Source organism: Schistocerca piceifrons, chromosome 8 (assembly GCF_021461385.2).
Source record: "Schistocerca piceifrons isolate TAMUIC-IGC-003096 chromosome 8, iqSchPice1.1, whole genome shotgun sequence".
In the NCBI taxonomy this organism is placed as follows: Eukaryota; Metazoa; Arthropoda; class Insecta; order Orthoptera; family Acrididae; genus Schistocerca; species Schistocerca piceifrons.
In genome coordinates this window covers 359,580,296-359,593,940 of record NC_060145.1, presented here as the reverse complement: position 1 = coordinate 359,593,940, position 13,645 = coordinate 359,580,296, and the positions used below count along the sequence as shown (strand labels likewise).

The 13,645-nt window shown below is 46.5% G+C and overlaps 1 protein-coding gene across 1 annotated transcript in view; it reads left to right on the top strand.

Moving 5' to 3' along the window:
- The window catches only part of LOC124711277 (aquaporin AQPAn.G-like), a 188,632-nt gene that overhangs the window by 139,768 nt on the left and 35,219 nt on the right, over positions 1-13,645 (top strand). Inside the window, exon 3 of the mRNA XM_047241272.1 lies at positions 12,892-13,109. Within this exon, the coding sequence (XP_047097228.1) occupies positions 12,892-13,109 (218 nt within the window). The remainder of the gene's footprint in view (positions 1-12,891; positions 13,110-13,645) is intronic.

Sequence of the window (13,645 nt, the reverse complement as noted above, 5' to 3'; positions counted from 1 at the left end):
TACGGCCACGTACTGCCAGATACTCCGCATCAGCGACCTCAGTAGTTATTAGACATCGTCAGAGAGCAGAATGGGGCGCTCCGCGGAACTCACGGACTTCGAACGTGGTCAGGTGATTGAGTGTCACTTGTGTCATACGTCTGAACGCGAGATTTCTACACTCCTAAGCATCCCTAGGTCCACTGTTTCCGATGTGGTAGTTAAATGGAAACGTGAAGGGACACGTACAGCGCAAAAGCGCACAGGCTGACATCGACTGGTGACTGACAGAGACCGCCAACAGTTGAAGATGTTCGTAATGTATAATAGGCAGACATCTATCCAGACCACTACACAGGAATTACAAACTTCATCAGGACCCACTGCAAGTACTACGACAGTTAGGCGGGAGGTGAGAAAACTTTGATTTCATGGTTGAGCGGCTGCTCGTAAACCACACATCACGCCGATGAATGCCAAAAGATTCCTCGCTTGGTGAAAGGAGGCTGCACAGAGTCCTGACTGAAATCCTACAGAACACCTTTGGGATGTTTTGGAACGCTGACTACGTGCTAGGCCTCACCGACCGACATCAATACCTCTCCTCAGTGCAACATTCCGTGAAGAAAGGGCTGCCATTCCCAAAGAAACCTTCCAGCACCTGATTGAACGTATGCCAGCGAGAGTGGAAGCTGTCATCAAGCTAAGGGTGGGCCAAAACCATATTGAATTCCAGTATTACCGGTGGAGGGTGCCACGAACTTGTAAATTTTCAGGTAGGTGTCCGAATATTTTTGATCACATAGTGTATATGTAACAGGACAGCTGTGCTTACGTAACTTCTCTGGAATCTGTTGGACTCTTAGGCTCTTACATTCACGTTCTGTGTATATATTTTCAACTGTCGTCATAACTTTTTGTTTGTTTCCTACAAGCACACATCATCCATGAATAGATGCCAATGTTTGTATTTTCATCTTCCTTCGACCTGTTCCCATACTTAGTAACATACCGGATACGAACGATTTTTTATCTGTGTGTGGTATTATGACATAGAAGACACCTTCTGGTACTGTTAAAGAACGGAACCTACCTGTTCAATTTATTCCACAGGTTCGAAATTGTCGTGAACGAAGAGAAGAAAATGTAAGTAATGCACAGATAAACCAATACAAGGTCGAACCTACTCACACAACTTCTTCTTAAAGATAGTGCTGAACAGAGCTTTGATCTTTTAACATGTTTCCATCAACGTAATTAATATTTTAAGAACCACCCATTGAAGGGCGAGACTACTAATAAAACAAATAATACACAACCTGCGTTGCTTTATTCCGTACATTAATGAATAACGACCTGTCTTCCCTGCAGGCAATGCCTGCATCTCCGAGAGGGGTCATGTGTTTCAGACGGTCGTTGCTTCCTAAATCACAGCTGTCGTTTCATGCAAATATTTCCTTTCTTAAACAACGTCACGTCGTGTAGGTCGGCTGCTGTTTGAAACAAAAAAGATCGTCTTGTGCCGACATGACGAATTCGGGTTAATTTTACCCCGTCGTAATCACACACGTTGCCGGCTAGCGTGTAGCCGACAAGGAAGCCGTTTTAGTAGCTGATGGACAGCAGAATCAGAGGCTGATGTCTTGAATGGAATTTGAAGTTAGCTAGTACGATAGCCTCTCATAATCTGAATTCGGCATTGGCTATCTGTCCGAGTCGAAGCCTAGGCTTACATTTATTGTAAGGATATTTATGCTGTACTGCGTGCTTGCGGGTACTGGTAATGGTTTTTACTACTGATCAGTGGCTAAAAGAAATCTGTTTCAGTGGCTACGAAACTTAAACAAGGTGATTTTTATGAGCTGGTTTACAAGCCGGTGTATCAAACTTGAGGTAGATACAATGATACCTGACGAACTACCAACAAATAGAAGATATTTTCCTCAGTGGGCTGTTCAGTCTTTCAGAACTTTATGTTCGTTAAAAATTAAAAAAAACGACTAATAGCAGTGTTAAGTGCCCTGATCATTGGGAAAGTACGACTACATTGTACTTAACCAGTAAAACACCATCTACGAGTCTTTATAGAATCGAACCTCTCATCTCTGAAACAGCTTCGAACGTCTCATTGCTTTACAAATGGGTTAATGTGTTAGATATTCGATGTCGTTCCACGTTGCGCAAATTTTTAACGCACGGCATTGTTCATGACGTCATATATCCTGAACTTTGCGTCGCAGTATGATATAATTTTTCAAATATATTCAGTGGTATGTATCTGCATACTGACTGTGATAATCCATAAGCGTCATCAATGTGCGCGTGAGTGAACAAGGGCAAAAAGAAGAAAAAAGAAACTCGCTCCACGAACGAATTATCCGCGTGTGACAGAAACGGTTGGTGTGATGCACATGTACATGTACAATGTCTGGAAAATTCGATGATTAATTTAAGAGAAAGAGCTTCAGAAACTGGGCACATCAATTACGCGTTGATCCACCTCTGGCCCTTATAAAAGCAGATATTCGACTTCGTATTGATTGATAGAGTTTTTGGGTGTTCCCCTGAGGCATATCGCGCCAAATTCTGTCCAACTGGCGCGTTAAATCGTCAAAATCCCGAACTGGTTGTACAGCTTGGCCCATAATGCCCCAAAAGTTCTCAGTTGGGGCGAGATCCGGCGACATTGCTGGCCAAGGTAGGGTTTGGCATGCACGAAGACAAGCAGTAGAAACTATCGCCGTTTGCGGGCGGGCATTATCTTGCTGAAATGTAAGCCAAGGATGGTATGCGATGAAAGGAAACAAAACGGGGCGTAGAACATCGTTGACGTACCGCTTCTGTAAGGGCGTCACGGATGACAACCAGAGGGGTTCTGCTTGTGAAATATAGTTGCACCGCAGACCATCGTTCCTGGTTATCGGGCCGTATGGCGGGCGACGGTAGAGTTGGTGTCACACCGTTGGTCGTGGCATCTCCAGACCCCGTCTTCGGCCTGGAATCTCATTGAGTTGAGTGTAATTGTCTTCAATGATGAGTCCCGCTTCGGACGGAGCCCTGCTGAGCATTTTGTTTGTCTATATTTGTGCATAATATGTACCGATTTCCGCCCCATTCAGGTAATTCCTACATGATGCGTGTTTTTATACATAGTTTTTAACTGTAGTACTTGTCTTACTACGTTAAACCTTCAGCGTAAGAATATACCTCCTAATGATTGGATTGTAATAGTAATTTAACATATTAAATTCGCTCAGTAACTAAATGAAGCACTGAAAATAAAATTTCTCTTGCTCCTGGAAGCGGTTAGACAGACAATCTGCGACTGGGACTGTGCACCGTACTCCACTCAGTCATTTACTAATACAGATAAATGAGTGATTCTGGCTTACTATCCAGCTGTTCCAGGGCTTTGGCTGAGACCAATTAAGTGTATCAATCATCTTCCTCTTTTGGATCTACTTTAGAGTCACCTGACAGGAGTTCCTTGTCCATGCTTGCTACTGCCTGGGGGTAGTTTCTCTCGCAGCCTCGTAGACAATCCACGTGGCCTAGCTAAACAATAGTTTCTACCTTTTTGCCTTTTCATTACCGCCCAGTGTGAGCCCTAAGAGGTACGTGGATCAAGTCAACTGGGCCACAACTGTTGGGCCACAACTGTTCGGGCACGCCCCTTCGTACACGGTACAGATATGTGGAGACTCCTCGACTCGTCCGCTTCTGGGATCTTGCAATTAAGCGCCAATTGCGAAACCTTTGAGCAGTTTTTGTTCACAGATAACAGCGATTATTTTCTGATTCGTTTTGTTCAGGATCATGATTGAAATTGAGATGTTAAGATTCCTGGTTGTTATCGACGACCGTGCCGCACTTTCCTTTGGTGTTTGCTCCTGCATATACTGTCTTCTGAGTGTATTTGGTGTGGTTGGCTGGAGCAGCAGCTGTTCACCCTCGCTGACTGGGACTCTTCCCTGTGCAGCAACCTCAGCACTGCTGCCGACGCGGCTGAGTAGATACGGCACCTTCCAGGCAGGCGTTTTCGGCCCCAAATGTCGCCACACCACTCTTACCCTGGAAGAAGGTGAGGACGACGGTAGGTCAAGTAGATAGTGAACATGTACGGTAGATTGGCACCGTCTCTTCCGAGAACTGTCTCCCTTCTTGGTACTCCGTTTCATCTAGTTTCCTTCCTGGTTTCTCTGAGATGAGGCATGCTACCGCCCGTAGTGAACTTTGGTACCTATATGTGTACGTTGTAGATTGCATGACGTATAAGAGTAGAACTGTACTTTGGTTGTGTGTGAATTACGTCATCGTCAAACCCTTTGTTAATTAATATGTAATGTATAACTCTGTGTGGTGGTGTGGCGACATGAGAGGAATTTGTGAAGGAGCGCATTGCGTCGAATCCCGTATGAGTTCGAGTTTGGTGTGCATCTGCACTGAAGGGATCACTGGCTGTCACCGAAGCTAGTACGTAAGGCATCCGTGATCGAATCTTGGTCTGCCGCAAATTTTTAACTTGCCCCATTGATATGAAGTAATACCCACTGGCAGCTAATGTCTTTAATTGCGTTGTGTCTTGTCGCATTGATTAACTTGCAATTTGCGTAGTCATCTTGGGCTGCAGTATCTGTGCACCTGATCTTTATATTTTTACTCAGATAACTGAATCTCGTCCGCAGCTCGTGGTATAGTGGCTAGTGTTGCTGCCTCTGGAGCACGGGGTCCCGGGTTCGATTCCCGTCCGGGTCGGGGATTTTCTCCGCCCGGGGACTGGGTGTTTGTGTTGTCCTCATCATTTCATCATCATCATCATTCGTGACAGTTGCTAGATTGGACTGAGTTAAAAATTCGACTGTGCAAAAATTGGGACTTTGTACAGGCGCTGATGAACGCGTAGTTCAGCGCCCACGAACCAAACATCATCATCATTAGCTTCCCTCTTCAATATTTATACCCGAAAAATCCCCCCATTACCTATTTTACGATTCCTTGATGTCTTAGGATGTGTCTTGTCAACTGATCCCTTATTTTAGTCAAGCTGTATCATTAATTTTTCCCAATTTCTCTTCAGTATCTATTCACTAGTTAAGCAATCTGCCCATCCAATCTTCAGCATTCTTCTGTACTATCAGACTTCAAAACCTTCTATTATCTTCTTGAATAAACTGCTTATAATCCACGTTTCATTTGTGTACAAGGCTGCAAAAAATGGCTCAGAGCATTATGGGACCAAACATCTGAGGTCATCAGTCCCCTAGAACTTAGAACTACTTAAACCTAACTAACCTAAGGACATCACACACATCCATGCCCGAGGCAGGATTCGAACCTGCGACTGTAGCGGTCGCACGGTTCCAAACTGTAGCGCCTAGAACCGCTCGGCCACACCGACCGGCTGTACAAGGCTGCACTTCATACTAAAAATTTCATATCTAAATTTGAATTTCATGTTAATATATTTCTCTATTACAAAAATGCTTTTTTTTTACTGTTGTCAGTCTTCATTTCATACATTCTATATTATGGAAATCATCTGTAACTGTTGTGCACAAATAGAAAATTGACCTGCTTTTAGCATCTCATTTCCTAATCCAGTTCCTTCAGAATGGTGTGATATCATACTACAACATTTCATTTCTTTGTTTGACTTTTCCTGCTATTCATCTCATAATATGTCTTCAAGAAATTGATTACCGCTTCAAGTGATCTTCGAGGTCCTTTATTATCTTTGATAACATTACAGTGTTATCGACAAACCTCAAAGTTTCAATTATGTCTCCTACAATTTTAATATCCTTTCAGAATTTCTCCTTAGTTTACTTCATAACTTGCTCATTATTAAGATTGAATAACATGTGGGATGCACTACAACCCTGTTTCACTCCCTTTTCAACTACTACTTTTGTTTCATGACCCTCGACTCTTATATCTGCAATCTGGATTTTGTAAAAATTGTAGATAAGCTTCTTTTTCCTGTGCTCATGTCGCTGCTACCTTCACAATTTCAAATAGTGTATTCCTGTCAACACAGTCGAAAGCTTTCAAGTGTTACAGACATTTGTTCGTTTTTCTTCAATATTCAGACGTAAGTCATATGGTATATGTTTACTCGCCTTTGTTATAAAATATCTAATTCAAGGGGAAAATTGTAACATCCGTAAAACCTCCTCCGAAGCGCACGCTGCTAACACAGTACAATCGTGGACAGCCGCTTCGAATGCTCGTGACGAAAATCTGTTTGTCCCGTCAGTGTGTTCAGAAACGCTCAGGTACAGCTTCTGATTAGCAGATTTCAAGCCGAAGTCCTGGGTGAAATTTCATGCCTCGCACTCACTGAGGGAAGGCATGTGACACTGTTGATGACCAGTCCACAAGAAGATGACGTTAGCTCGGCTTGCCTTTGATGCTGCTCGAAAGTAGATTACTACACTCCTGGAAATGGAAAAAAGAACACATTGACACCGGTGTGTCAGACCCACCATACTTGCTCCGGACACTGCGAGAGGGCTGTACAAGCAATGATCACACGCACGGCACAGCGGACACACCAGGAACCGCGGTGTTGGCCGTCGAATGGCGCTAGCTGCGCAGCATTTGTGCACCGCCGCCGTCAATGTCAGCCAGTTTGCCGTGGCATACGGAGCTCCATCGCAGTCTTTAACACTGGTAGCATGCCGCGACAGCGTGGACGTGAACCGTATGTGCAGTTGACGGACTTTGAGCGAGGGCGTATAGTGGGCATGCGGGAGACCGCTTGGACGTACCGCCGAATTGCTCAACACGTGGGGCGTGAGGTTTCCACAGTACATCGATGTTGCCGCCAGTGGTCGGCGGAAGGTGCACGTGCCCGTCGACCTGGGACCGGACCGCAGCGACGCACGGATGCACGCCAAGACCGTAGGATCCTACGCAGTGCCGTAGGGGACCGCACCGCCACTTCCCAGCAAATTAGGGACACTGTTGCTCCTGGGGTATCGGCGAGGACCATTCGCAACCATCTCCATGAAGCTGGGCTACGGTCCCGCACACCGTTAGGCCGTCTTCCGCTCACGCCCCAACATCGTGCAGCCCGCCTCCAGTGGTGTCGCGACAGGCGTGAATGGAGGGACGAATGGAGACGTGTCGTCTTCAGCGATGAGAGTCGCTTCTGCCTTGGTGCCAATGATGGTCGTATGCGTGTTTGGCGCCGTGCAGGTGAGCGCCACAATCAGGACTGCATACGACCGAGGCACACAGGGCCAACACCCGGCATCATGGTGTGGGGAGCGATCTCCTACACTGGCCGTACACCACTGGTGATCGTCGAGGGGACACTGAATAGTGCACGGTACATCCAAACCGTCATCGAACTCATCGTTCTACCATTCCTAGACCGGCAAGGGAACTTGCTGTTCCAACAGGACAATGCACGTCCGCATGTATCCCGTGCCACCCAACGTGCTCTAGAAGGTGTAAGTCAACTACCCTGGCCAGCAAGATCTCCGGATCTGTCCCCCATTGAGCATGTTTGGGACTGGATGAAGCGTCGTCTCACGCGGTCTGCACGTCCAGCACGAACGCTGGTCCAACTGAGGCGCCAGGTGGAAATGGCATGGCAAGCCGTTCCACAGGACTACATCCAGCATCTCTACGATCGTCTCCATGGGAGAATAGCAGCCTGCATTGCTGCGAAAGGTGGATATACACTGTACTAGTGCCGACATTGTGCATGCTATGTTGCCTGTGTCTATGTGCCTGTGGTTCTGTCAGTGTGATCATGTGATGTATCTGACCCCAGGAATGTGTCAATAAAGTTTCCCCTTCCTGGGACAATGAATTCACGGTGTTCTTATTTCAATTTCCAGGAGTGTATATAGGTGGGAAGGTTAGCGTCCACCGTTCTGTCGACGACTGTGTTACGAGAGACAGAGAACGACCTTGGAATTGACTAAGATGAGGTATGGTGCCTGTCGATACGTATTCAAAAGAGCAGTGTATGTGCCACCATCACAGCTCATAATCTTGCTTACCTCATCATCAATACCACAAACACTTCATTATGCATGAACTTTTCACACGCACCTACTCTTAAACATCAGTCAGTTACTTGTTCCATTGATCATATTGACGATAAACGACATGACGTGCAACGTGGCAACAGGACAAACATTAAACACACACACACAGATATATAAGGGGCAATTAAAAAGTTCCCGTGCACAGATCGTACTTTCCGGAATCGCAATGTCAACCAGGCCGAAGAAGCGCCCTGTCCTGCTGGGTGAAGAAGTCCGTAAGTGCCTGCTGCACATCCTCGCACAGTAGAAATCGTCGACCCTTCAACGTCTTTCTTAAGAGACCGAAGGACTGACATTCGCATGTGGAACGATCAGGACACTAGGGCGGGTGCTCTAGTCTCTCCCATTAGAGTTGCCGTAACTTATGTGTTACGACATTTGTGACAGGCGGACACGTGTTATCATGAAGCAGCAGCAGCCCTTCTCGAGCACACCTCCACGGTGGTGGTTTTGGACAGACACGCTGCTCCATACACATCCTTTATTCTCCGATGGTTGTCTACCGCTGTTTGTCCTGCAGCAGCCAAAAAAGGAATAACAGCACATTGGTAATGATGTCACCATAGTTCACGTTTCCGCATTTTCCTCACGCCCGCCGTAGAGACAAGAATGCCACACTAATTCCTTGCCTCCATGTCAATGCTTATATACTGGCCCGACGTCGCACCACGTTGCATATATGATGCAGCGACGCCCTTAAACGGAAACATTTTGATCGCGCCTTATAAGAGAGTGTCTGTCCTAAGATTCGTCAGCCGCGTTTTCTCTGGTGTTTAGGTAGGTAACTGCAATTTCGTTTCTGCCATGTGTACCTGGAATCCGACGAATCAAATACTGCCCATCCAGTCGTTCATGCGACGCCCAGTGCTGACGGAAAGCGTCGGTTTGTTTCCCGTTCCGAAAAAAATAATTTTAAAGCGGAATTTTACGTGCCCATTCGATTGTCCGGGCCCAGATTAGTCAAGTCCGATATTGATTTTATCGGCATGTTTCCACAGGGACGGTAAAACACAAAGAATAACCAGTACTGCTTCAGTGACGAGCAGCGCCGTTGCATGGCGGTAACAGTCAGCGCGGGTCAAGGCGGTGTTGTCGCAGTTGGAGTCTTGGTTATTCTTCGTTATCACTGTCTCTGTTAATACGTGGCGATAAAACGAATATCGGACTAGACTAATCTGGGACCGTTCTATCGAATAGGCACGTAAAATTCCATTTTAAAAATCATTTTGTTGCTAAAGGGAAACAATCCGACGCTTTTCGTCGGCACTGGGCGTCATACGAAAGACGTGATGACCATTATTTGTTTGGCTTGACTCTAGCTACACACTGTAAAAATTTACTTGCAAACATCTGCCCAAACTCTAGACAAAAAGGCCTGACGACCCCTGCATAAATACCGGGTGTTCCCCCTAAGAGTCGTCGGGCACATTCTGACATGTGATTACATTTTCACGCAATTTGGGTGCATACATCCTGAGAAATCAGTACCCAGAACAACCACCTCTGGCCGTAATAACGGCGTTGATACGCCTGGGCATTGAGTCAAACAGACCTTGGATGGCGTGTACAGGTACAGCTGCCCATGCAGTAGTGACTGGTGTATTGTGACGAATCAGTTGCTCGGCCACCATTGACCAGACATTTTCACTTGGTGAGAGATCTGGAGAATGTGCTGGCCAGGGCAGCAGTCGAACATTTTATGTATCCAGAAAGGCCCGTACAGGTCCTGTAACATGCGGTCGTGCATTATCCTGCTGAAATGTAGGGTTTCGCAGGGATCGAATGAAGAGTAGAGCCACAGGTCGTAGCACATCTGAAATGTAACGTCCGCTGTTCAAAGTGTCATCAATGCGAACAAGAGGTGACCGAGACGTGTAACTAATGGCACCCCATACCATCACGCCGGGTGGTACGCCAGTATGGCGATGACGGATACGCGCTTCCAATATGCGTTCACCGCGATGTCGCCGAACACGGATGCGACCATCATGATGCTGTAAACAGAACCTGGATTCATGCGAAAAAATGACGTTTTGCCGTTCGTGCACCCAGGTTCGTCGTTGAGTACGCCATCGCAGGCACTCCTGTCTGTGATGCAGCGTCAAGAGTAACTGCTGCCATGGTCTCCGAACTGATAGTCCATGCTGCTGCAAACGTCGTCGAATTGTTGATGCAGATGGTTGTTGTCTGGCAAACGTCCCCAACTGCTGACTCAGGGATCGAAAGGTGGCTGCGCGATCCATTACAGCCATGTGGATAAGATGTCTGTCATCTCGACTGCTAGTGATACGAGGCCGTTGGTATCCAGCACTGCGTTCCGTATTACCCTCCTAAACCCACCGATTCCATATTCTGCTACCAGTCATTGGGTCTCGACCAACGCGAGCAGCAATGTCGGGATACGATAAACCTCAATCGCGATAGTCTACAATCTGACCTTTATGAAAGTCGGAAACATGATGGTACGCATTTCTCCTCCTTACACGAGGCATCACAACAACGTTTCACCAGGCAACGCCGGTCAACTGCTGTTTGTGTATGAGAAATCGGTTGGAAACTTTCCTCTGTCAGCACGTTGTAAGTGTCGCCACCGGCGTCAACCTTGTGTGAATGCTCTGAAAAGCTAATCATTTGCACATCACCGCATCTTCTTCCTGTCGGTTAAATTTCGCGTCTGTAGCACGTCATTTTCGTGGTGTAGCAACTTTAATGGCCAGTAGTGTATGAATGAACTGTTTTTACGTTTTTAATTTACCGCTGTTACCATAAGTTCCTTTCTGTCTTATTATTTCATTGAAATGGCAGACAAATCTTTGATCGTTTAAAGCAAATGAAGCATTGTACTTCATTGCTACGTCACTTCGTAGAAATGTTTTCAGATTAGGTTTAGTGTCGTTCTACAATACAACGGATGCTTGGCCACGACAGCGTACACGCATATCTTACGTCACGACACACGGCAACGAGGTCAGTATTGTCTCAGCAATGCTGTACCAAATATTATGCCGCATGGTTGTTGCTCTGTTCTGACAGCATTGTTAGTAAAACAGGACGGATCGTTTTCCTATTTTCTATGATAATGTGGTATTTGGAACCAACTCAGATTTTACGAATAGAAATTACTGGTCTGAGGTGTGTGGGGTTGATCTATTATTCTGTTATTCTGCGCAACGGATCAATCTGAGATGTACCCTTTACCCTGTGGCTCCTGCAAGATACAATTTCCACCCCCATACTACTACAGAAGTCAGACAGACGCTCCTAACGTTCTAAATAGAAATGCCTGAAAAACTTTCAGCAATAAATATCTTCTGGAGTCGTCCGCTGTAAGGAAATGACACAAAGTTTCTTACGTGACTAGTGGGATACTTGGGTACTGGAGTAGTGCTAGATAGTGTAAGAAAAACATAAAACTAACGAAAGTTATTATTAATTTGGAAAAATTCTGAGAAATGGCTCTGAGCACTATGGGACTCAACTGCTGAGGTCATTAGTCCCCTAGAACTTAGAACTAGTTAAACCTAACTAACCTAAGGACATCATAAACATCCATGCCCGAGGTAGGATTCGAACCTGCGACTGTAGCGGTCTTGCGGTTCCAGACTGCAGCGCCTTTAACCACACGGCCACTACGGCCGGCTGATAATCAGTCCATCGCGATGCCACTCAAAATTCGCTCGCAGGCGTTTAACTATAACTCTATCCGTTCACACCGCACAATAAGTGTGTCAACCAACACAATGAACAACACTTAATCGCAAGGACTCAATATAGAGTCGCACTTTGATTCGCTCTCGACAGAGGTGCTCTCCCAGTGAAGTACTGAGGAGAGACTTGTTCCTCGCTCTTTTGAGTACACGTACGAGCACGCATGCTCTCGTTACGTGTTCTCGCTCCAAGAGCGTCTCTCCAGGCCAGACGTAAAGGGGTATATCTTTCGGTCTCTTCCATTATTCCTTCAGCTCAAGGCGTCAGAAATATCGTCTGCCAATCAGCATTGCACTTCTAAAACGGGAGAATGACGTTTCGTTTGAGGCGATCAATCCAGAAGCTTGTAGCTTTGGCGTTTGGCGTTTGCTGTCTCCCTTTGAAAATCTCTGAAACTGCGTGCTATGTGTAAAGAATGCGTAGGCTGGCCGCTCCCACACAATGTAGCGGAATTTGCTTTTAAGCCGAACACGGGGTTGTTCCCCCTTTGCACTCGGGCCCACGCTGTCCGCTACGGGCGGTCACCGGCCGACATGGGCTGGGTCGTCCTCTGAAGGGCCTGGCGTCCCGTTGTGTGGCCTCTCTCCCGAACTAAAAGCCTCTGTGACCGTCGTGTCTGGAATGTATGTGTGCACGGCAGCCTCGAGTATTTCAACCACGGTGCACTCACTTGTCAACTGCATATCGTTTACATGAATTTATGCAACATTGACTTTATCTTATCGAGTTTGGGTTCGAATGAAGCATCTTGATGTGCGGAACATGATTGTGAGGGCGGAACATGTAAACAATGAAGGTCAGGAGACCGCGACGTCTTACATTGGTTTCATTATAAAAGGTTCATTTGAAAACAAAAAAAATTAATAATGTTGCTTTGGGTATATTACATTTCTGTTTTGTTCTCGGTGACAAGTGAAAATAAAAAAAAAAAAAACACCTCTTATAACCGAGAACAAATAAATGCCGAAAAATGTCGGTCATTCAGAACTAAAATACCCGCATCGGTTTTTAACTGGACAGTTTTCACATCCCTACCGGCCTCTACCATTCGACTCACTGAGACGTCAGCCGCAGAGTTATTTTAATGGTCCCCTTAGCCGGACTCGCCAGCTGACCTGACGGTGTCCGTCTCTTTCCGCAGCGCTGAGGGCGGCGTTCGGGCGGGACCCCGACACGGGCTCGCTGTTCGGCAAGCTATCGCCGCGCCGCATGCTGGTGGTGTTCTGCGCCGAGCTGCTGGGCACCGCGCTCCTGCTCTTCATGGGCTGCATGGGCACCGTCACCGGAGTCTCCGACGCGCCCTCCAGCCCGCTGCAGATCTCCATCGCCTTCGGCATGACCGTCGCCTCCATCATTCAGGTCAGTCGCCACCGCAAAAGTCCCAGCGTCACTGGCCGTAAAAAGCCACACCTCTGGTAGCTTTGTAGTACTAGCGCAATATAGGACGGCCAAAGGCAGTGATGCAGCACATTCGCTCTCCGAGTCTCTTCGCACCCTGATGCTACGCAGCTGGTCGCTTGCTCTGTCTTCATCGTTCGTGCTTTAGTACAGAGAGACTTTCCCGTGAGGACATTGTGATAGCTGGAGTCTGTTTCTTGCTGCATCATTTGCATTGATCCCTCATTTCTTTGCAAAAATACAAGTTAAGTAAATCTTCTGTTACTTGTTTGCTAATAATTTCTAGGACGGCATTTGATGCACTACTCTGTAGCCCACCTCTCCTTAGTGCTGTGTACGAAGTCGTACACAAGAAGTGAAATATATAAAAATAGACAACAGGTAGAATATATCAAAAAATGGTTGAAATGGCTCTGAGCACTATGGGACTTAACTTCTGAGGTCAGCAGACCCGTAGAACTTAGAACTACTTAAACCTAACTAGCCTAAGGACATCA